At 35.8% G+C, this 21,591-nt stretch overlaps 1 protein-coding gene and 1 long non-coding RNA gene across 4 annotated transcripts in view; one reads left to right on the top strand and one right to left on the bottom strand.

Moving 5' to 3' along the window:
* The window catches only part of mindy2 (MINDY lysine 48 deubiquitinase 2), a 45,705-nt gene that overhangs the window by 6,591 nt on the left and 17,523 nt on the right, over window positions 1-21,591 (bottom strand). For both annotated transcript variants that reach the window (NM_001004517.1, XM_073907009.1), the window contains 6 exon segments: window positions 1,533-1,724; window positions 6,576-6,749; window positions 9,615-9,757; window positions 12,703-12,805; window positions 13,457-13,615; window positions 19,625-19,689. In NM_001004517.1, the coding sequence (NP_001004517.1) occupies window positions 1,533-1,724; window positions 6,576-6,749; window positions 9,615-9,757; window positions 12,703-12,805; window positions 13,457-13,615; window positions 19,625-19,689 (836 nt within the window).
* LOC141375382 (uncharacterized) overlaps window positions 1-21,591 on the top strand; it is a 39,004-nt gene that overhangs the window by 4,890 nt on the left and 12,523 nt on the right. Inside the window, exons 2-3 of one of the 2 annotated variants that reach the window (XR_012383334.1) lie at window positions 1,196-1,300; window positions 1,529-1,718. This is a non-coding gene — a long non-coding RNA (uncharacterized lncRNA). The remainder of the gene's footprint in view (window positions 1-1,195; window positions 1,301-1,528; window positions 1,719-21,591) is intronic. The other variant, XR_012383333.1, reaches the window with a different exon arrangement.

The raw sequence follows: 21,591 nt of genomic DNA, 5'->3' as shown, positions 1-21,591 counted from the left end.
TATAGAAATATTACGAAGTAAAAACGACAAATACTGTAAACAGTGGTTAGGATAAGGAAATGCTCAGTTACCATGAACTAAACTAAACTGTTAATAAAACATGTTGTCTGGTTTCTAAATGTGGTTTTAATTTAGAAGGCTTCATGCTCTCTTATGAGAGCACATCAATACATATGACACACTGAGGCTTCAAGTCTTTTTTGTCGTCAATACATGTAAATCCATACTTTACATATTCGGGGTTGTACTTGCGCTTCGACATATTTGTTGCTATAATTAAATGAAATTTCACATGTCAAATGGTAGGGTTGTCCTGCACAAATTTCAAAATAAAAGTCCGGTATAAGCAAAATAAGTAAAAATGTAACTTTTCTTGTTTTTTTGACCACACACTTTGCGACCCACGAGCCACTAGTTGAGAAACACTGCGCTAAAATATGAACGTGCCTTCAGACACTAGCGGAGTGCTGGGGATCACGGGATTTGTCATGACGCCAAGATGATGATCACTGACAAATGGAGATTCAGCTGCAGGCAATAAAGGGTTAAAGTTCATTTTCACAACAATACCACAGTATAGTCAACCGTATGCTGTGTTTGTTCCTGTCATTTTTCTGATATTTGATAAAATAACCTACGCTGCAAAACGGGATTCGTCAGTTGTTTGCTATTAAAGGAAGGAGCAGCAGAGACTGTTATGTTTGTCAGACTTTGACAGGGACTTTATAAGTAACTGTTACAGTTCATATGGACCAGTTTCTTTTCCTCCGGATCATAACATATCAGTGTCATTAAAATTGTTGCCTTGTTTTGTGTAGTTTGCAAAATATGTATTTAATTGTGTGCTGTAACTTGTAATTGCTCCATATTTAATCACGAATCTAGAATATTTCAGTGCTTGTACTGCAACTTCCTTTATCAATTTAAATGCGTTTCTGAACTCACGATCCTGAACTCGCCTTTGTCTTTCATATGGCCAACATCAGCTGTTCCTCACACATGCAGCACAGTCCATTTTCTAAATGTGTGTCATTGTTACTTGGGGTCAGGGTTAAGAGTAGAGTAATATGCTGGTGTTTAACTGCATTGCTTTATTGCGTTTCTGCATTGGCTCTCACATACTCTGTGTGCTACTTCATAATCCTGTTGGGCGTTTCTCTCTCTCGCGCTGAACCCAATCGACCAATCACAACAGACTGGGTCATCGGATCAATCAGCAGAGATTAGCTTTGTGCTAAGGAGGGGCTTGGGAACAAATGAATCTCTGAACAAATCAAATAGTAGTCATTGGAATAATAAGGTAAAATGAATGCATATTATAAGACAATGAAAGTGTTTTTTTAACCTTGCATGCATATCAGCCTGTTGTTGGAGACTCCCAAAACCAAAATATGACCTTTTATAATACAAAATTCTTGATGATGTGATATGACATAAGATTGACTAAAGTGAAATGTACATTGATATTTTTTATAAGTGTATGTGAGTTTTTGTTAAGTTTTTATTTGTTATGTCGTGTGTTATGAAGTCACCTGTGCCTGTGCAGCTGCTGCCGCCGCGGCCTGTGCCTGCTCCTGCTCCTGATAGTACTGTGATGCTCTGCGGTCCTCTTCCTCCTGCAGCTTCTTGGCCAGCTCTAGATCACTGATGCCTTCTGGGATCTGTTCCCAACCCAGGTCTGAGGCCTGCTGCTCCTGCTGCAGAGACAACGCCATCAGGTAGTCCTACACATACAAAAGGGGAACATTTAAACCGTGTCACAGTACACTCAGTCCTCATGATTTTCAAAACACATATGATAAATTTTACCATGAAAACAAACTCGTCACCTTTGAATTTGAAGGTTCTATCTGACATTTTGGTCAAAATTTAGTTATTCACATATTCTTATTAATTTGTTTACATTTTAAGACTTTTTATTTTTTAAAAAAGAACGAAAAAAGTTTTTATCTACAAAGTTAAGCTCTAGCTGGCTCTATAAGGTTCTATCTATGAGCAAATCAGTATTTTGAATTTACGCATGAGGAATAATCAGGATCAGCTTTCTTTGTCATTTTGCCGGACTGCTCCATTGACAGCAGGAAAGACCAGACGGAAACACAAAATCAAAGTCGACTAAATAATGCACATCAAAATTAAAAAAAGAAACCTGAAGCTGAAAAGATGTGTGTAACTGTGATGATCCAGAAGCATTTTTTGATATTTAATGTTAAATTTTACTTGTTGAAAAATTATTATATTAAATGTGAAATATGTATTTGTGCATACTGTATATAGTCAGTAACACATTTTTCATTATTTATTAAACTCATTTGCTCCTTGTCTGTTTTCTTATAAAGTCATTCAATTTGATATTAAGCCTTGAAGGGCAAATACTTAATTTAGTTCATGAAGCGTATAATTTAATAAATATAATTCAATAATTCATATGAAGCATATATTTCAATAAATTGGACCACATTAATTAGATAAAATTAACATCTGCACTAGACGAAATATTTAGCACAGCCTTGTATGCTAATTTGAAATATTCATCCTAAAACATTAAAAAATGTTATATAAAAAGCAAAGCAGAACATTTAACGTTCTCAAACATCAACATATTGTTACAACAACATTTTTAAAAATGTATTAATTAATAAGCAGATTGATTGTATTTCTTAAAAAGTAATGCTTCAATTAATGATCTGCCAGATAGATCCTTTTAATTCCACGCATAAAATGACTTTCTAGACACGCATTCTGTTTGCTATATGGAATGCAAAAACTTTGAAGCTCAATATCTCAAAATCACTTCAAGAGTTTACACTTAGATACTGTTTGACAACTTGTTAGCAAGTTAGCAGGTTTGGCATGCTGTCCAGGGAGAGAACCCTGAGCTCGGAGATAGTTGAGCCCAGGGCTCCCGCCAGGTCCATAAAGCATGTGAGGGGAGTACGAGGTCAGGTGTTCTCGAGAGCTCCCCTCGGCAAAAGAAGAAAGGAGGAGAAGGGGTGGATGGGGGGTTTCTTCGGAAAACGAAGATAAGGGAGTAGTTCTTAGCTAGGTTACTTATAGTGAGTTTGGATCAATCCGATTGGCTAGCCAATGAGTGTAGATGAGTGGCCAGCTGCAGTCAATCATATCACGTGCTCCTCTTGAAATTAGTTTGTGAAACTTCATTTAAAATGCAGATAGAACCTTATAATAGTAAGCAGAATCTCCAGGATGCTTATTCACACAGGAAAAAGTGGACAATAATAGTGTTAAATAATGAATGTCCCAGTAAAGCTATGGTAATAATACGAGGAGTAAAGTTTATTACTTTTTAAAGTTATATTACCTTGTTTTAATTCTTGCTACAGTGCCTAATTAAGTAAAAAATAATAAAGTGAGATAATATTCAACACATTTATACATTTATATGCTATATATTTATTCTATACTGTAAAAAATGCTGGGTTCCACATGATAATTTTTTGTTGGGGCAACATGAATAAATTAAGTTAACTTACTAGTTTTTACATATTTTAGTGGATTGAACATAAAAACAATTAAGTTGTCCCCAAAACAGCCTCAAGATTTGTGTTGTTTCAGGTTATTTTAAATAAGAGGTTTGAACAAACAGTAAATGTAATTATTTTGAGTGTACTAGTACTTGTGTTTCCACTTTTATTGCATAAATGCAGCCTGAATGATTTGTTAAATAACTTCTTTTGTGCTCAAAATAAAATCAACTAAAAACCGCACAGCTTTGTAGCATAATAATGAGTGTGAGTAGATGACATAATTTCCTTTGACATAATTTTCCCTTTGTAGAACATGCACTTTATTACAGCTTAGCCTGAATCCTTACAGTAGTAATGAGCTTACGTAACATTTAATGGAAAAAAAGTGCACAGTTTAGTTTGCTATGCGACTGACCACATGGCACAACAATACAAAGACTGTACTAGAGCAGAGACTGACAGTCAGAGGATGCTGATCCCCAAGCCCTTCACTCACATAGACACTTCATTATTAAACAGCCGATACAACAGCATAAGACAGACAGAAAGGGAAAGGATATGTGTCACGTGAAGCACTTTTGTTCGGTCATCAGGCATTAAAACCTCCCCAAGGCAAAGGGGGGAGGGTTACACACTGCAGGAGGAAGGGATGGGGAGCTTTTAACATCAATAATTGAGGAGATTTTCCAGTGGGCAATGGAGCAGAATTAGTGCTTGAGGACAGTGGCGCGCTACAAAGCCCATTGGAAATAAACTGACTGCGTCTCAACTGGATGTGTCAACATTCATGTCTCACTGTAGCATCATACTCTAGATCCCAGCATCACCTGAGGGTCACTGATGCTCTGTGCACAGTCAAGAAATCAATTACTCACCCCATTTGGTGCACAGAATATTTGTCCTGAGGACTTACAGATGGGATTGAGCGATCACTTTTAATAACAACAAAAAAAAAGTGGAACTGAAATGTTAAAATGTGTTACTGTTATTTATTTGTTAGGAACAATTTGACTGCTTGAGGATTGGATCCTAAATGAGTAATTGTTTAAAGTAATTATCTTTGCAGGGTTTAGATTTTATTGCTTTTTTAAGTGTCTGGAAAAGGCCCAGAACATTTTACCTTCTGTTAAAAACTTTTGAGACAAGTAACAACTTGCGTGATTGTGTATTCCCTACTCTCTCTCTAAAGTCTCTTAATGACACGAAGGTAGCAGTGTTTTGACATATTTTTGGAATGAATTTGAGACTAATTTTCAATAATCATCAGGATTATAAGGCATTCATTAGTAAACTATATCATTTTCATGAAAAGATGTAAACAGTAATGTGGTTGTCAATATTGTATAAGCACACAGACTTTTAATTTCAGTCAGCCAGCCTCAGGGCTTCCAGTTAATTGTCCTCCCATACAAAACCGTCAAGTTTAAGATGTGATTTCTTTAAAAAAAAAACAGAAATCATCACTGCCTGGCTGAGACACGATATAAAGTGGGTATAAAACCAAACAAGAAGCACTGCATTGAATTATATTTTTCCGTGCCATGTCTTTAAAATATGGAAATTAATTTTGCCCTGGTATTTTTAATGGAGTTTTTACGCTAGCCTGCTGCTAATGACGGCACCTGCATTTAAACGATCTCTTTTTATGCTTTTACAACCAAATGAATGCTTAAGTCTGTTTAACTGATTATATTTTAATTACATTACAACAGGGGTGTCAAACTCAATTCCTGGAGGGCCGAAGCCCTGCACAGTTTAGTTCCAACCCTGCTCCAACACACTTACCTGTAGGTTTCAAACAAGCCTGAAGGACTCAGTTTGATCAGGTGTGTTTAGTTAGGGTTGGAACTAAACTGTGCAGAGCTGCGGCCCTTTTGGAACTGAGTTTGACACCTGTGCATTACAACATCAATGCTGAAAAGAAACCTTATGAAATTGAAAAGTCCCATTAAGCTTTCACCAGAAGTTCATCATTGGCTGGAAAACACTAGCTGTGCATATTGTCCATTCTGAAACATCCAAACCTGTGTGTATTCAGCAGATTAGAAGTGATTTTTGTATTTGGCTGAAATGTGTACTACAAATCAAAGGCTTGTTGCAGGCAAGATTGGTTTATTTATTTATTTTTTAACATTTTTGAAAGAAGACCCTAATGCTCATCAAGGCTGAATTAATTTGATCAGAACTCAAGAAAATAGTAGTATTGTAAAAAATATTATTTTTATAAAACTACTTATCTTCTATGATAGCAATGCATCAGTGTCCATTAGAAATAATTTTCATATGTTAATCTGAAGGGCAACACGGTGGCTCAGTGGATAGCACTGTTGCCTCACAGCAAGAAGGTCGATGGTTCGAGTCCTAGCTGGATCAGTTGGCATTTCTGTGTGGAGTTTTCCCCATGCATGTTTTCCCCATGCTCGCGTGGGTTTCCTTCGGGTGCTCTGGTTTCCCCCACAGTCCAAAGACATGCGGTACAGGTGAATTGGCCATAGTGTATGTATGTGAATGAGAGAGTGTATGGATGTTTCCTAGTGATGGGTTGCAGCTGGAAGGGCATCTTCTGCGTAAAACATATGCTGGATAAGTTGACGGTTCATTCCGCTGTGGCAACCCTTGATGAATAAAGGGACTAAGCGAAGGAAAATGAATGCATGAATGAATGTTAATCTGATGCATGAGAAACCTCTTACTATTATTAACAACTGTTGTGCTTATTTTTGTGAAAACCGATGATAATGTAATTAATTTCTTTAGGTTAGTTTATTTTTATTATTGTGAATAAAAAGTTTAAAAGCAAGGCATTTATTTGATATCTGGATTTTTCCTCTAACTAACATTATACTTGTCTTTAGTTTCTTTTGATTAATTTAATGCATTCTTGTTTAATATCTCGTCTTTTTAAATCAAACTCGCAGCAATCTTCTAAAAATTAGTGTACATGAATTAAATTGCAGCCACAACTCCATGATTCCCAGTGACAATAAACTGCATGAGCTTGATTATAAAGGACCCATGCAAGATTTCTTTCACAGACATCACATTAAGAAACAACTACAGTGACTGAACACCCTGCGCAATCCTGACCTGATCGATCTGGTCCTGCTGACCACGGTACACCGTTTCTGGGTCAGAGGGCGGCCTCAGATGGAACTCCGAATCGCAGAAATTTCCATCTCCGTCAACATTATGTAAACTTTCCCAAACCACCTTCTCCTCAGTGAGAAACCCCTGATCCGTCACCAGCAGATACAGCTGGGCCTGAGGAACACAGAGAGAGCATTTATTAAAGAAATGCACACGTCCGTCTCTCTTTCAACACTCTCAGACTGAACAGCAGTGGTGTACTGTGCTCAAGTGTGTACATGAGGATCATGGAGGACTTTTATGTGTGGATGAAGTGTGTCCTGCTGGTACAGAACAGCTCAACTTCCTCCTGATAACAGACACAGGCTTTACAGCCTCTCCGATAAGACAGTTGAAGGTTTTATAGAGTCAACATCCAAGACAATGCAAATACTCTGTGACTCTCACGTTCACCAAAGTTTACCTCTGAATGAACTATCATCAGAATTCAAACTTATCACCGGCAAACAAACTTTATATAAAATGTAAAAACTCTTTTTGTTATTTCAAATGAAATGTATAACAATTAATTTGGGTAATAGTCAATGAATATGCTAGTTTGGTTCGATTCTGAATTATTATCCTGAGCCTGCATTTTGAGGATTTGTGCATTATATCTACAAGTGACATCCAGGTAGGAGTCAACAGATCTTGTTCATTTGCTGATGAATTATATAATTTATATTTTGCTAATTGTAGCTGATTTTGCAAAGTCTGAGTGCAGTAATTGTCAGCAAGTCAATAATATCCAGCTGCAGACCCGCAGACCCACATACGTTTAAGCGCATGTTCTAGGCAGATAGTCATATATGTATATATATATATATATATATATATATATATATATATATATATATATATATATATATATATATATATATATATACATACATATATGACTATCTGCCTAGAACATGCGCTTAAACGTATGTGGGTCTGCGGGTCTGCAGCTGGATATTATTGATATTATATATATATATACACACACACACACACAGTTAAAGTCAGAATTTAAAAAAATCTTCAAAATCTTTGATTTTGTTTTCTTTTTTTGGATATTTCCCAAATAATGTTTAACAGAGCAAGGAAATTTTCACAGTATGTTTGATAATATTTCTTCTTCTGGAGAAAGTCGTATTTGTTTTATTTCAGCTTGAATAAAAGCAGTTTTTAATTTTTTCATCACCATTTTAAGGGCAAAATGATTAGCCCCTTTAAGCTAATTTGTTTTCTGACTGTCTACAGAACAAACCATCTTTACACAATAATTACAAAAACCAAATTCCCCTAACCTGCCTAGTTAACCTAATTAACCTAGTTAAGCCTTTAAATGTCACTTTAAGCTGTATAGAAGTGTCTTAAAACATATCTAGTCAAATATTATTTACTGTCATCATGTCAAAGATAAAATAAATCAGTTATTAGAAATGAGTTATTAAAACTATTATGATTAGAAATGTGTTGAAAAAAATCTTCTCTCAGTTAAACAGAAATTGGGGAAAAAATAAACAGGGGGCTAATAATTTAGGGGGGCTAGTAATTCTGACTTTAACTGTATACACACACACACACACACACACAAAAGACAATAGTATATACTATTTCACAAATATGGCAATTGAGATGGGCAAATGGGGAATGTTGTTTCTGTTTATATTCAATATAATAGACTGAGCAGTTTTCTATCAGTCATCATAGATGATCAGTCATTATTTATCTGACAGAGGCAGTATAGCAGATACTTGTTCGCTGGCTTTGCTGAAAGAGATATATAAACGACCTAAATTGGACAGGTTTCAATTATATAATGAAGGAAATAATAGCAAGGTAATATGTATAGGCTATAATACATCTTTGTATGTAATAAAAATCTTTTTACATTTAATAAATGTATAACACTATGTTAATATTTTACTCCAGCGATTGAAAAGGGTTTATTTTCTAATAACTTTTTTATTAATGATTTCCCACATTAAATACTATAGTTAAGATGTAATGTATTGTTTTTGAACCATACAAAACTGGTAATTTGTGGTTATAGCAATACCAAGAAATTAATGTTAATAATTAATTTAAATATATTACTAACAGTTGCTACAGTTTAGTAAAAGATAAAGTAGTTTATCAGTTTATAACTTTATAATTTTATTTTATAAACTAATTCATTTTAATGTAACATTATTGTTTGCTTTTTATATTTTACTTCAAAATGATTTTAACTAAGTATGACAACATTAGGGTCCTGAAATTAGTTTATTACACTTAATCCTACAATTAGACAGTCAGTTACGTTTACTTTGTGTATGTAGATACGCGAATAAAGTCATAAGTGTTTTGACGAATTATTTTTACGTAATTTGAGTACCAAAACTGCACAGATGTTAAAACGATCGATACAATATAATAATGAAATAATGACTGAAATGGAAAACCCCTAAACTGTTCAGTCTAATGAATGGCAATCGTAGGATCTTGATTGCCATATTTGTGAAATTCAGCAGGTGGTGATAATGCTCCCAAGGAGTTAAACAAGAAAAAATAGAAGACTGATCCATCATTAACCATATTTGGTTCGCCCCTGCCCAGATTGTGTGTGCTTGATTGTGTGTACTGAAACATGCGAGTCTGCTGGTCTGCAGCTGAATATATCTCCAGCAAGTTGAATCGCATTTGACAGATCAAACATTAAACCGACTTTGCATTTTCTTTTGTAAATTATTTTAAGCAGTTTCTAATACTCTGTATGCATTTTTAAGAGAAAATTTGTTGTATATAAGATGAAAGCGGTTATGGGTGCACCTTTCCAATAACATCGTCCAGCTTTCCAATGTCTATAATCTTCTGTTACAGTTCAAAGTTCTGTGTTGGGCCATTGGGGGGCACCAACATACAGCATCACTCTAGAGACAAATGTACCAAATTTACTTTGCTTATTGGAGTGTTTTTCTTTCTCAGCAGCACAGAGTTATCTTTCATTTAAAATTACTGTAGGAATAACACCTTAAATTTGGTCATGGTGCTGAAGTGATTGTTCCTGAAGAAGACACACAGCTCTCCCTCCTGTACTGTGGAGGTGAGCTCACACAGGCCGTGGTACGTGAGCTGAGTCGCTGTGCTGTTCAGAAACTGCTCTGCCACAAAGCCTGTGGGGGAAAAAACGAGACGGTGTGAGGCCTCTCTGACACACAATACAATACAGGCTCTAAATCAGCTTAGGAATGTAAACTCTTGATATCTGCCTTAAAGCACTGTCATGTCAGATTTGTAAATAAGTTTGAGCTTTAATAACTCTGTCACAGTAGTTGACAGTTAACAGACAACCTCTGTGTGAGGTTGTGATAAAAACGTATTGCTATATATTAACTAACATTTGGTGAGTGTGTTTTTGTGCTGGTACCCTGGCTGGTGTCATGGCTATATTTGGATCCGTTTTTGCACGGTAAATAGAATAATAATGTAATAATAATTATTATACTGTGTCTAAAAAGTCACTCTATATTGCAGGGCTGCAGAAAAAATCTAATTGCGATTTATCTGGTCAAAATTGCGATTTATTTATTTATTATTAATTTATTGCCACATCAGCAACTTATGGCTATTTCATGGAAATACATAAAAATATTACAAGATAAAAACAAACGCGTATTAAAAAGTTACTTAGACAAATATATAAAATATAAATAAATATAATTCACACAAAAATATATTCAAAGTTAAAAACGATTTTTAATGAAAAATTGTAAGGTTTTTCCTGGTGGTATCTTTTTTAACATATCTATCAAAGTACTTTCCTTATAAAAATTTTGTCTAATGGTATTCAAACTTCCACATTCCAGCAAAATATGTTTCATGGTAAGAGCAGCTTGGCAGTGGTTACATATAGATGGTGCTTTGTTATTCAGTAAATACAAATAAGTCAACTTAGAATGTCCAATTCAGCATCTAGTATAGACAGTTTGTTCATGCCTGGTCTCAAAATTGTAATTTGCAAAACGTCTTTCATTTACTTTCGGGTTAATTTAATGTAATTTATTATTAATGCAGTTGTGCGATTTAAAATGTGATTTACTATTATGTCATAAAAGAGCTTCAGGTTTGATGTGGTGGTTATAATATCACTAAGAAAGACCAAGCATAATCACAAAGTACTCTACACTATGCTACTGCTACTTTACTTTAAAGTCAATTAAATAAATTATTCATATAGGCCCATATATTCTTATATAACCTTTAAATTTGGATTGTGTTACATTTTTCATATTGGTTTCATGATATTCACAGTGCATTGACAATGCTTACAATACACAATTTTAGATTTTACTTCACAGCACAATAATTCTTGTATTAAAATGTATATTTCATAAATATATATAATTATTTATATATTATTTGAAATACAATTTTATCCTTCAATTCAAGCAGTCAGATATATGAATTGTACCTTCAATTTTACCAGCTTAAAGAAAGCTCTCTTTGAATGTTTCAAACAAAACTCAAGTAGGCTACATGCACAGAACAAATTTAAAATATTTCAAACTATTTTAAATGATTTAAAATAAGCTAAAACAACACAATTCTTGAGATTTCGTTGGGACAACTTAAATGTTCAATGCACATAAATTTGTTAAAAGTGTTAAATGAACTTTATCAATTTGTGTTGGGACAACATGAATGAATTGTGTGGAACCCTGCATTTTTTACAGTGTAGTTAGATCATTTTAATTACTCGCGCTCGCCTCCCTTGTTATAGTATTAATTGAAATAATCACAGCTTTTGCGATTGAAAATTGCACCTTCAAATCCTGATTTCAGTCAAAAATCGATTAATTGTGCAGGCCTACTATATGGACTTTTTGTTTGTTGAACTGCTATATCAAAACAGTTGCAATTGTCCTCATATACTGATAATCAAGAAAATTACCTTCTTGCTTTCTAAGATATTTCTTGTTTTCCTATCTTGAATTTTAGGCTTGTTTTTTTTATTTTGTTGTTGTTTTTATTGTGGGTAATATACTTGATAATGTCAGTTTGCACTTTAAAATGACAACATTATTATAGATTATACATATTCAACACCTATAACTAAACAGCAAATAAGACAGTTTGACTTGGAAGAGAACTTGGAAAGTTGTGTGTTGAGTCGTACAGTCTAATTTTAGGATTTAATTCTTTTTTGTTGTTAGTTTCTTTTTCATCCAATCAAATTTTATTAATTTGGATCATGGATGTCAATCAGAGAGACTGGAAACATAAACAATCGTGGAGTTCTTTAGCATGTCTCTGCATTCCTGTTTAACTTTGCAAATTCCCATCACACCACACTGTGTGACCAATAGAAGATTGATAGAATTTGCAAACTGTAAATCAACAGGATTACAGTGTCTATGTATTGGCATATTTTTATTTCATTTTTTGTTTAGGTGCAGAAAACTGTTATGTCATATCAGAACCTTTGCGACCAAAGAAATAGTGTTCTCAAATACTAGTGTGACTGTAGCTTAAGTCATTGTGGAATATTGTGAGGATAAATAAGGAAAATCATATTTGGGTGAACTAATCATCTAAAAACACTCAAGTCTAAACCTTTATTGCAAACATCCCGACAAACAGACATTGACATGAGCGACAGAGTGAGACAGCCAGTGAGAAAGGAAAAAGCATAAATCAGATTCAGTACAGCAACAGAAAAGACAAGGTGCATTCTGATAGGAGCTTAAATAAAGAGCAAGAAAAGATGGAGATGTAGCTATATATAGACACAAACACTGAGAGAGGGAAAGAAGGTTCATACTGTGAAAAGATGGAGGGTGCTTAAATGACTCTGGCACACTCTGAAAGTTGATATTTGCATGTTGCAACGCTATTCAGGACATGGAGGAATGTGTCGGAGACATGAATGCATCTAAATGCACAAAAGCCTGGCAAAGAGTGAACTCGCAGTGCTCAGAGAATGTGCATTTTATGTTTAAGGGCATTCAGCCAGAGTTGGTATGCTACAGATAAGTACTTGACTTGTATAAAAAGAAGCCTTGATGAATGTGTGAAAGGAAAAGCAGGAGAAGGCAGATAAAAAGAGTGAATAACCCACCTTCACCGGCCAGCTCGCTGCTGTCTGACTGCTTACAGCTGATTATCTTCTCCACCAACTGGTTATAGCTGCAGTTCCCCACTGCCTTCACTATATCAGCCATCTGGACACAGCGTGAAAAAGACAATATGCAGTTCAAAATAAAAGCATCAATTTTAACTTTTCAAACAGGTCAATTTAATCAAAACAAACCAAAATCAATGCAACAGAGTAACGCTTTTTTTAACAGATTCACTTGTTTTAGCTCGCCAGCACTGTGAGCCACGACACTCATGACACTGTGTGATAAAAACATTGACTGACAAACCCAACTGAATACATTGTTGTTGATTGCAACTCTGTGATCAGATTAATTAATTAATTATTTTTAAAATCAAAATTAGTTTTGATTACACTTCATGTGCTGATGTAATCTGTCTGGAATAGGAGCAGACCCTGTGTGTACTGCGATGGTTCACATGACACTCTTGCAAACTAAACTTCAGCAAGCGACACTTCAGATTCTAGAACATTTGATTGAAAATAAAACCAGATCAAAAGCTGAAGTACAAACTGATGTCATCATAATTGACAATCCTCATTGGCAGAAGTGAGAGACCAAACTTTAAATTAAAGCAAGAACTAAATGGATATGTTGTCATAGTTTTGGGGCATTCTAGCTTGTAGATAACAGTAAAGTTAACATATTCTTAAGATAAGATTTTGATTTCATGAGGACATCATCTGGTGACATCAAATGCCTTAGATTTCTAACCTGTGGGTCAACCAGCCATCCGTGGTACAGTGGGATATCCAGCAGGTCAAATACGATGCACTCAGGTGTGTATTCAAATACCCGCACACCTGTGAACTTGACGTTTACATCCAGACCTGTCTGCAGCTTGTGCAGTACTGCCATAGCGTCACTCATATTCTACAGAGAGAGAGAGGAAGAGAGAAAGGGAGATGGAGAGGGAGAGAGAGCGAGAGTTCAACAGAATTAATAAGGCAAATACAAAAACACTGAGGGAATAGTGAATATCCAACACATTACTTTTACATGTCACACCCAATGAATTGTTTTAGTACCCTGGGCAGGAAAAATCTCATAATTCTAGACAAGTGACTAAAGAGCTCCACAACCTAGAGTTCACCTCATTTACTTCCTGTCTTTCAGTTTTGACCATAATGACCCTCCACTGAGACTCGAACAGAACACAGCTGCAGCCTCGCAAACACAAGCCACTGTATGGCTATCCAGCTAACAGTGTGTGCACAGTGCTTGATATTACGTTTCAGACCTTATGGTAATGACAATAATCTGTGTGCGGTTCTCGCTTTTAAAGACTCACAGTATGACCATCTGTTCAGTCACAGCTCACAAAATGAGCGTGGGGACAGTTGTTGGGATTAGCACTCGTAACACAACCATATAACAGCCGCTTTATACATCATGCCTCATGAAACCTTGGACACCACTGAGATTATATTTGGTGTTCTGTCAGAGATTTTTGCCCTGGACATTTTCTGCTGTTACGGAGGAATTCCTTGCATTTTCACTCAATTCAGGATGTGTTCACACTTGACATGCTTTGTTAAATTTGACAAACTCTGGTGTGTTTTATTTGTTAATTTGTATATTTTAACTGTTTTTGGATTTTACTTTAGGCCAACTTACACCACACCAACTTACACCACACTGACCAATGCAGACAATCGCCAAATGACAGCATATAACTTCTCTGACATTTCACATCTCAGCAAACCATGAGTGCATTTGATTGATTAGCAACAATTCTGTTTTGTTTTTTTTAAAGTTTTTTTTTTTATCCTTTTACTTAAATTAAAAACTGTTTTTAAAATCTAGCTGTGCTATTAATGATCCCAAACAAAAACCTAAACAATTAAACAGAATCGGTTTGAAAGCAATATGGCATTTAAAATCATGTTAATGTATAGATATAAGTGAATGGGCTGTTTATAAGCTTTATCTGTGACTTGTTCATGATATCTACTTGTTAAGTGTGACGTCACGCGGATGGTGTTTTACGTTGTGGTCAGTTTGTTGGTTTGTCCTTTAATGCCATCCCATTACGCCCATTTTTATTATTACCCAATCTGTTAAAAAAAAAAAACACATGAATTTTTTATGCATAATTTATTCAGCAATGTGATTTCATCTTTGTTTATGCACATTTTATCTTCTGAAAAAAAAGTATCCTTCTCAGTTGTGCAGATGCTTTTTTAAATAAAAACTTAAATTTTAATTTAAAATTTTTAAAATGTGGCGACGCAGTGGCGCAGTAGGTAGTGCTGTCGACTCACAGCAAGAAGGTTGCTGGGTCACTGGTTCAAGCCTCGGCTGGGTCAGTTGGCGTTTCTGTGTGGAGTTTGCATGTTCTCCCTGCGTTTGCGTGGGTTTCCTCCAGGTGCTCTGGTTTGCCCCACAGTCCAAAGACATGCAGTCCAGGTGAATCGGGTAGGCTAAATTCCTTAGTGTATGAGTGTGTGTGAGTGTGAGTGTGTGTGTTTCCCAGAGATGGGTTGCGGCTGGAAGGGCATCCGCTGCGTAAAAACGTGCTGGATAAGTTGGCGGTTCATTCCATTGTGGCAACCCCGGATTAATAAAGAGACTAAGGCGAAAATAAAATGAATTAATGAATGAATTTTTAAAATGTTATGCACATCTTGGCATTTCCATTAAGCTTTTCTAAAATTTAAGCATTAAAAACTGTTTGATGGAAACACAGCTAATTATAACTTTTAGCAGCTCCTATTTTCATTTTCACTTTGGCTTTGTTTACATGGTATTTACTAACAAGTGTGACTAGTGTAAATAGTTTTGTACATAGACAGAACCAGAGTACAGAATACTGACGTCAATCGCAATAACTACCCATTGGCTATAATAATAATAACAACAGATTAAGATTCATGCTTTACATCTTTAACGATTTTATTCTGAACTAATTTCAGCCAGCTTCTGCTGCTTCTCAAACACGTTCTATCATTCCCATGAAGAACATCAAGACAACAAATTTAGGTTTGACCTAAAAATTACCTTGCATTCTAGACAGCCATTCATCTTTGTTATACCCAAACTGAATTTAGCACTGGAAAGAAGACAAAAGCTGACAAAACATATCCTGACACTGAAACGAGCGCAGCCTTCATCTCACCTTGACACTGATCAGAATAACATGGGTCATCATCTTGCAGCTCGATACTAAAGTATGATGTTACCAAAACAACACTAGATACCTTCAGAGAACCGCTGAGTCATGAGTTCCTGGCTCTCCTGGAACATGGGCCAGGATGAATCAATGTGGCACAGGCTGACCCGATGGCCAGTGGGTGGATGAGAGCATGTAGAACTGGCAATGGCGTCGGATGAGCGTTAGAGGTCTGACAGATCAGCCAAGACCCATCCACCCACAGCTCCAATTCAGCCTTGCTGAGCCCGGCACGGCTTCCAACCTTCACCCACGCCCAGCCTGTGTGTGGCCCGGCTCTGTCCCAGTGCCCCTGCCAGTGTTTCTGAACCACTCCACTGCCCTGACCCACTTTCTCCAGCACTTTTATCTTTGTGCTCCAGTCCAGCGATGCTCGCCGAGATGGCTTTAAAAGCTTTAATACAATCAAAACATCTATTAGAGTGAACAGCGGCTGATAAACACAGTCAAACCTGAGTGATGTTATTGTGCACTGTTTGCACAGGCTAAACAGTAGGATCGGCACACAGAGAGCAGAGAGGCCCATTAAAGTTCTTCCGGAGCTGTTTTGTGTGAGAGTGTGTGTGCGCCTCGCTCTCACTGTCTCTCACTGCCAAAAAAGCCCTTCACTGACTGTCAGCACACAAACATACATACACAGAGCCTGGCCGAAGACAGTCAGCTGACCTACAGTGTAGAGACATCACATTATTCAAGCATGAATGAAGCTCGGTTAAACTTGAAGCAGTCTCAGAAAAAAATCTCTAAGATAAGCCACACTGTAAAAGCCAGAACTAGATCAAAACAAAAGTACAAAGCTAACACTCATTATAGTCTCATACTGACAAGCTGGAAGAGCAAATACAAAGAGCACATATCCAGACAGCTTCAACCTACTCCAATAATCAACAACACACACTTGAAAAAAAATCTGAAAAACTTAAACCTCACAACCCCAAGCTCAGGTGCAAGAATAAACCACACTTGGAACCGCTTGGATGCCTGATAATTCACAGTTAATAGATTATAATGCCAAATTAAAAAGTAGCACATTAGCAATAGTTTAATGCAGAAACTATTAGCAATTTTATATTATCACAAAGCATCCTAAAAGCTGAGCAATTAATTCAAATCGACATTCAGAACCTATAATCGATAACATTTTTCCAGGTCAACTTTTTCAATTACATTTCCTATCGCTTTTTTACCGCTGATTTATACTTTTGCATCGAACGCAGGAGTATGGCCCGGCGCAGCCTTCGTGCGGTCGCATCCCCCAAACCTCTCGATAAATGTGACCACACATTGCACGTTTGCATTATATTGACGATGATTGGAAGCTGCGCCAGAGATGCCTCAAGACTGCATATTTTCTATTATACCAAAAATACAAAAATTATTGTTTACATTAAATTTTTTGTTTACAGAAGCTTCAAGAAAGGCACTGTTTAAAATATTATAAACAGGATATACTAGAGTAGTTATTTTATTTAGAAGAGATACTGCTTATTTTCTACTTTTGAAAACATTGAAAATAGTTTATTTTGTTTCCAAAAGTGTAAGATATTTATTTTTACTTTTTTATAAGAAAAAAGTGACTTAGCTTTAGGTAAAGTGTGTTTTATTTTGAGTTGTTCAACGTTGATGTTCAATGAATAATCATAGATTGTAGATGGTGTGTAATGCACTCTTTATTCAGAAATCTATCACTTGTAAAATGTGAGCAGATTTACTCTACAAAACATGTCAGTGGAAAAAAAAATCAAATCAAATAATTGTTCATTAATCATAATAAAGTTAAAATGTTTAATTAATCGAGATTTTGATTTTAGGCCGAATCGCCCAGCCCAACCAAAGCCATTAATAATCAACAAAACCTCAAAACCAAACAAAAAGAACAGGAAAATACATTTAAATTGCCATCTTTGGGATAAACAAACAACCTTTAATGTATTTTAAGCTCACAAAGCAGAATTTATTTGATGTAAAATGAAATATATGAAATACTATTACAATTTTCATAATTATAATTTAGTCCCGGGATGTCAATACTACAATTTCAGTCACATGATTTAAAAAAAAAAAAAAGATTTTTATTAGAGTTTAATATTATTCAGGCTTTGTAAGAAGAGCGGAGCGATCGCCCCAATATGACCTCTCCTGTAAGCTCTGCGAGTCTCCTGCATAGTCATACTGGCTCTGTGATCCCCCAAAATTAGTTTACATACTCGGAAATCATGGTGATAAGTGAATGAGCAAGAGAACAGATCCCAAGAGGCACAGTGATTGTCTAAGCATTATATTTCTTAGGGTAAATGAATAGAGCAGTAAAGATATCATGAGTGCACATCTCCCTCTCTCTCATTGATAGATCTGCTGTTAATAGTTGAAGATGAGCAAAATATTTGAATGGTCCTGCATGTATTTAGGCCTTATTACATATAACAACTGAAAAGTTCTGTGATTTTGAAAATAATGCAAGTTCACTGAAAGCTGGTTAGATTTATTAGATAAAAAAACTTTTAAATTATTTTTTTTAGGATGAATATTTTAATACTATAACTTCTTGTAATACACTTCTGGTAATAAACTGTAGTTTATAGGCCTATTTTCTTTTAGTAAAGAAGTATTAGATTTATAGGTGTGCATTTTAACTTCTTATGCATCAAATATACGCTCCAAACTTTTTCTTGATTGAGACATGTTGAATTCTTCTTCATCATTTGCAATGTTTCCAAATTGCAGTGTTTGTATTTTTATTACCAATTTTTATATCTGTGTTATATTTTTTCTCTGGTGGTTCATTCCTGTGGCAACCGCCTGATAAATAAGAGACTAAGCCAAAGTCAAATGAATGAATGAATTATTTTCAGTAAAGCTGCTTATGGCCATGACACGTTAACACCTAAACGGTTATAAGAGACTTGTTTAAGAGATTATATGCAGCATCCTTCATTTATTCTCTTAGGTAAGACAAGATCTTTTCTTAAGGTTCATGTTTAGAGGGAAAATGTGCTTAATGCATTGTAAAGCTTGAAGCATTTGAATCGGTACTCTGTATCGGCTGATCAACATGGCAAGGAATCAGTACTGGCTATCGGCTGCAAAAATCCTAATCGGAGCTTCCCTACCCCAAAACACATGCTAATAGAAAAGGCATAAAACAACAATCCACATGCCCTGGTCAAGCATTCATACACATAATATTAGGGGCTCTCTTGATCCCATCTCTTTACATGTGAAACGTCATAGAGCACACAGCTCATACTCTTCCTCAATGCAACACAATGATGATATTCAGTCCTGCTGTTATATAAATAACTGGATCCAGTCTGGTATGGACCAGTTCGCACAATTCCTTCAAGTCAAATGGTGATTCTTGGTTTTCACATTCCCTTTTTCCTGCTGGGATGGATGGGTGCTCATCAAGATGACCACCACAGCTTGCTTCCTAAAGGCACTTTAATCCCACAGAGACTAACTGGCTGTTTACTGACCAAGTCTATGAGAACAAATGGATGTTTTGAGAAAAGATGCGAGAGTGTGAGAAAAATATCTGTCTGTTTGAGTCTCTACGTGTGTCTTCTCCTCTGTCAGAGCCTTGGGCCTCACCTTTCACCTTTTTCTCAGTGTTAGCACTGCACCATCACACGAACACATGGAGAGATATGTAAACAGACTGGCTATTTTTCACAGGCTTGTATTCGGTGAGTCACTGCGGTTTCTTTTACCTGTTCGTAGTTCAACCGCTGAGCCTCTGAGATCTCTTTTGGCTTGGCTTCAAGGATATAGTCTCCTGTTGAGAGGAGCAAAAGCAAGAAAGAAAAAGAAAGGGAGGGTTAGGGAAATCATTTGAGAGACAGTGCTCTTATGAAAAACACATGCTTACATGCTTACTCTCCTAATTATTGGAAAAATCTTACATTGCGATATTTAGTTTTTTCTACTATATGTTGCGATGTGAATACAGTTTTACCTGATGACTTCCATTTTGAGCCCTATTTGAAAAGCATTCATTAAATTAGATTGATTGGTATGATTATACCAGCAGCTAGCTCTTTGAAGCTTACACATGGTTGTGCACTGAAAGCATGGCTGGGCCTGGAAATTACCTGGATGGGAGGGTTGTTGCTAGATCAGTTGCAGCCGGAAGTTAATGAGAATTATCTATATTATTTATTAAATTTCCCATTAATTGTATTTTATTAACGTCTACCCTAACCCTAAACTCTAAACCCAACCGTCATAGTAATGTAAAAACAGTAGTTGTACAGAGTATTATAAGTTATTTATTAAATTACCCAATAAATTGCATTTTTTTAACGTCTACCCCTACCCTAACCCTAAAACCAACCATCACAGACCTGTAAAAACATTAAATATTGTTATACAGTGTCACAAAAACTATACTGATGTGCGTATCTGCAGCTATATCCTATCTAGACTTTACTAGATGGGAGACCACATGGGAAAACTAGGTTGCTGGAAGAGGTGTTTGTGAAGCCAGCAGGGCTCGCTCAACCTGTAGTCTATGTGGGTCTTAACGCCCCAGTATAGTGATGGGGACTATATACTATCCAGTGAGCACCATCTTTCAGATTAGGTGTTAAACTGAGGTCCTGTGATAATTAAAAATACCAGGATATCCTTTGAAAAAAGTAGGGGTGTATCCCCGGTATCCTGGCCAAATTTTCCCGATGGCCTCTTGTATCGATAATGACCTCCTAACCATCCCCTTTTTATCACAACTGGCTTCATATAATATGCAATATGGCTGCTGTCACGTAATCCACTTATGCTTCAGACTGGTGGTGGATAAGAAGATTCCTCCCAACATCTCTAAAGAGCTTTGAGTTCCTAAAAAAGTGCCTATATAAATGTAAGAAATATAATGATTATGTAGGGGAGAGAATCATGCTTAAAATAAAATTACAAATTACAAGCTTAAATTAAATACCATAGAGCAAAGACAAAAGGGAAACAAAGGAAACTTTTTTTTTTCAGGTATCAAACAGTATTCAGATACAGATATTAAATACTCAAATGTAAAATAAAACTGCATAGTCTTCATAACTGTAAAACCCAAAAAGTTCAGGTAACTCAAACCATTTGAGGAAACTGATTGCAACAAACCATTTAAGTTCAAAAACTAATCCTAATGAGTACTGTGAACTTAATCTATTTGAGTAAATGAAGCAATTTAAGCACAGTAAAATCCAATAAATGAAAAGAACTCAAACCAACTGAGTACTGTAAAACCCAATAAATTGAGGCAACTCAAACGTTTTGAGGAAACCGATTACAACAAACCATTTGAGTAAAAAAAACTAATCTATACAAGTACTGTGAACTTACTCCATTAAAGTTGAGGTATTTAATGAACTCATTACCTTCAACACTGAGTTTAAAACTCTTTTCAAATGAGTAGAATTAACTTTCAGTCAATTTGGAGTTAACAACACTTATTTCATTTGATAAAGTTGACTATTGGGTTTTACATCGCATGTAAATAACTTTAATAAAACTCATCTTTCATTGTACAGTTTCTTGTGCCTGAATGTTTAAAACTCTCACACTGCCATGGGTCTTAACCACACAAGAAAATGATAAACTTTCACTCCATTATGGTTAATCTCTCCAGTGTCTCTCCAAATCTCATCTGAACACTGTCTCTTGGTCAACTATATTCCCAACACAA

Source organism: Danio rerio, chromosome 7, assembly GCF_049306965.1.
Source record: "Danio rerio strain Tuebingen ecotype United States chromosome 7, GRCz12tu, whole genome shotgun sequence".
Classification (NCBI taxonomy): domain Eukaryota; kingdom Metazoa; phylum Chordata; class Actinopteri; order Cypriniformes; family Danionidae; genus Danio; species Danio rerio.
Note: the sequence above shows the minus strand (reverse complement) of the source record. Positions and strands in the feature narration are given on the sequence as shown.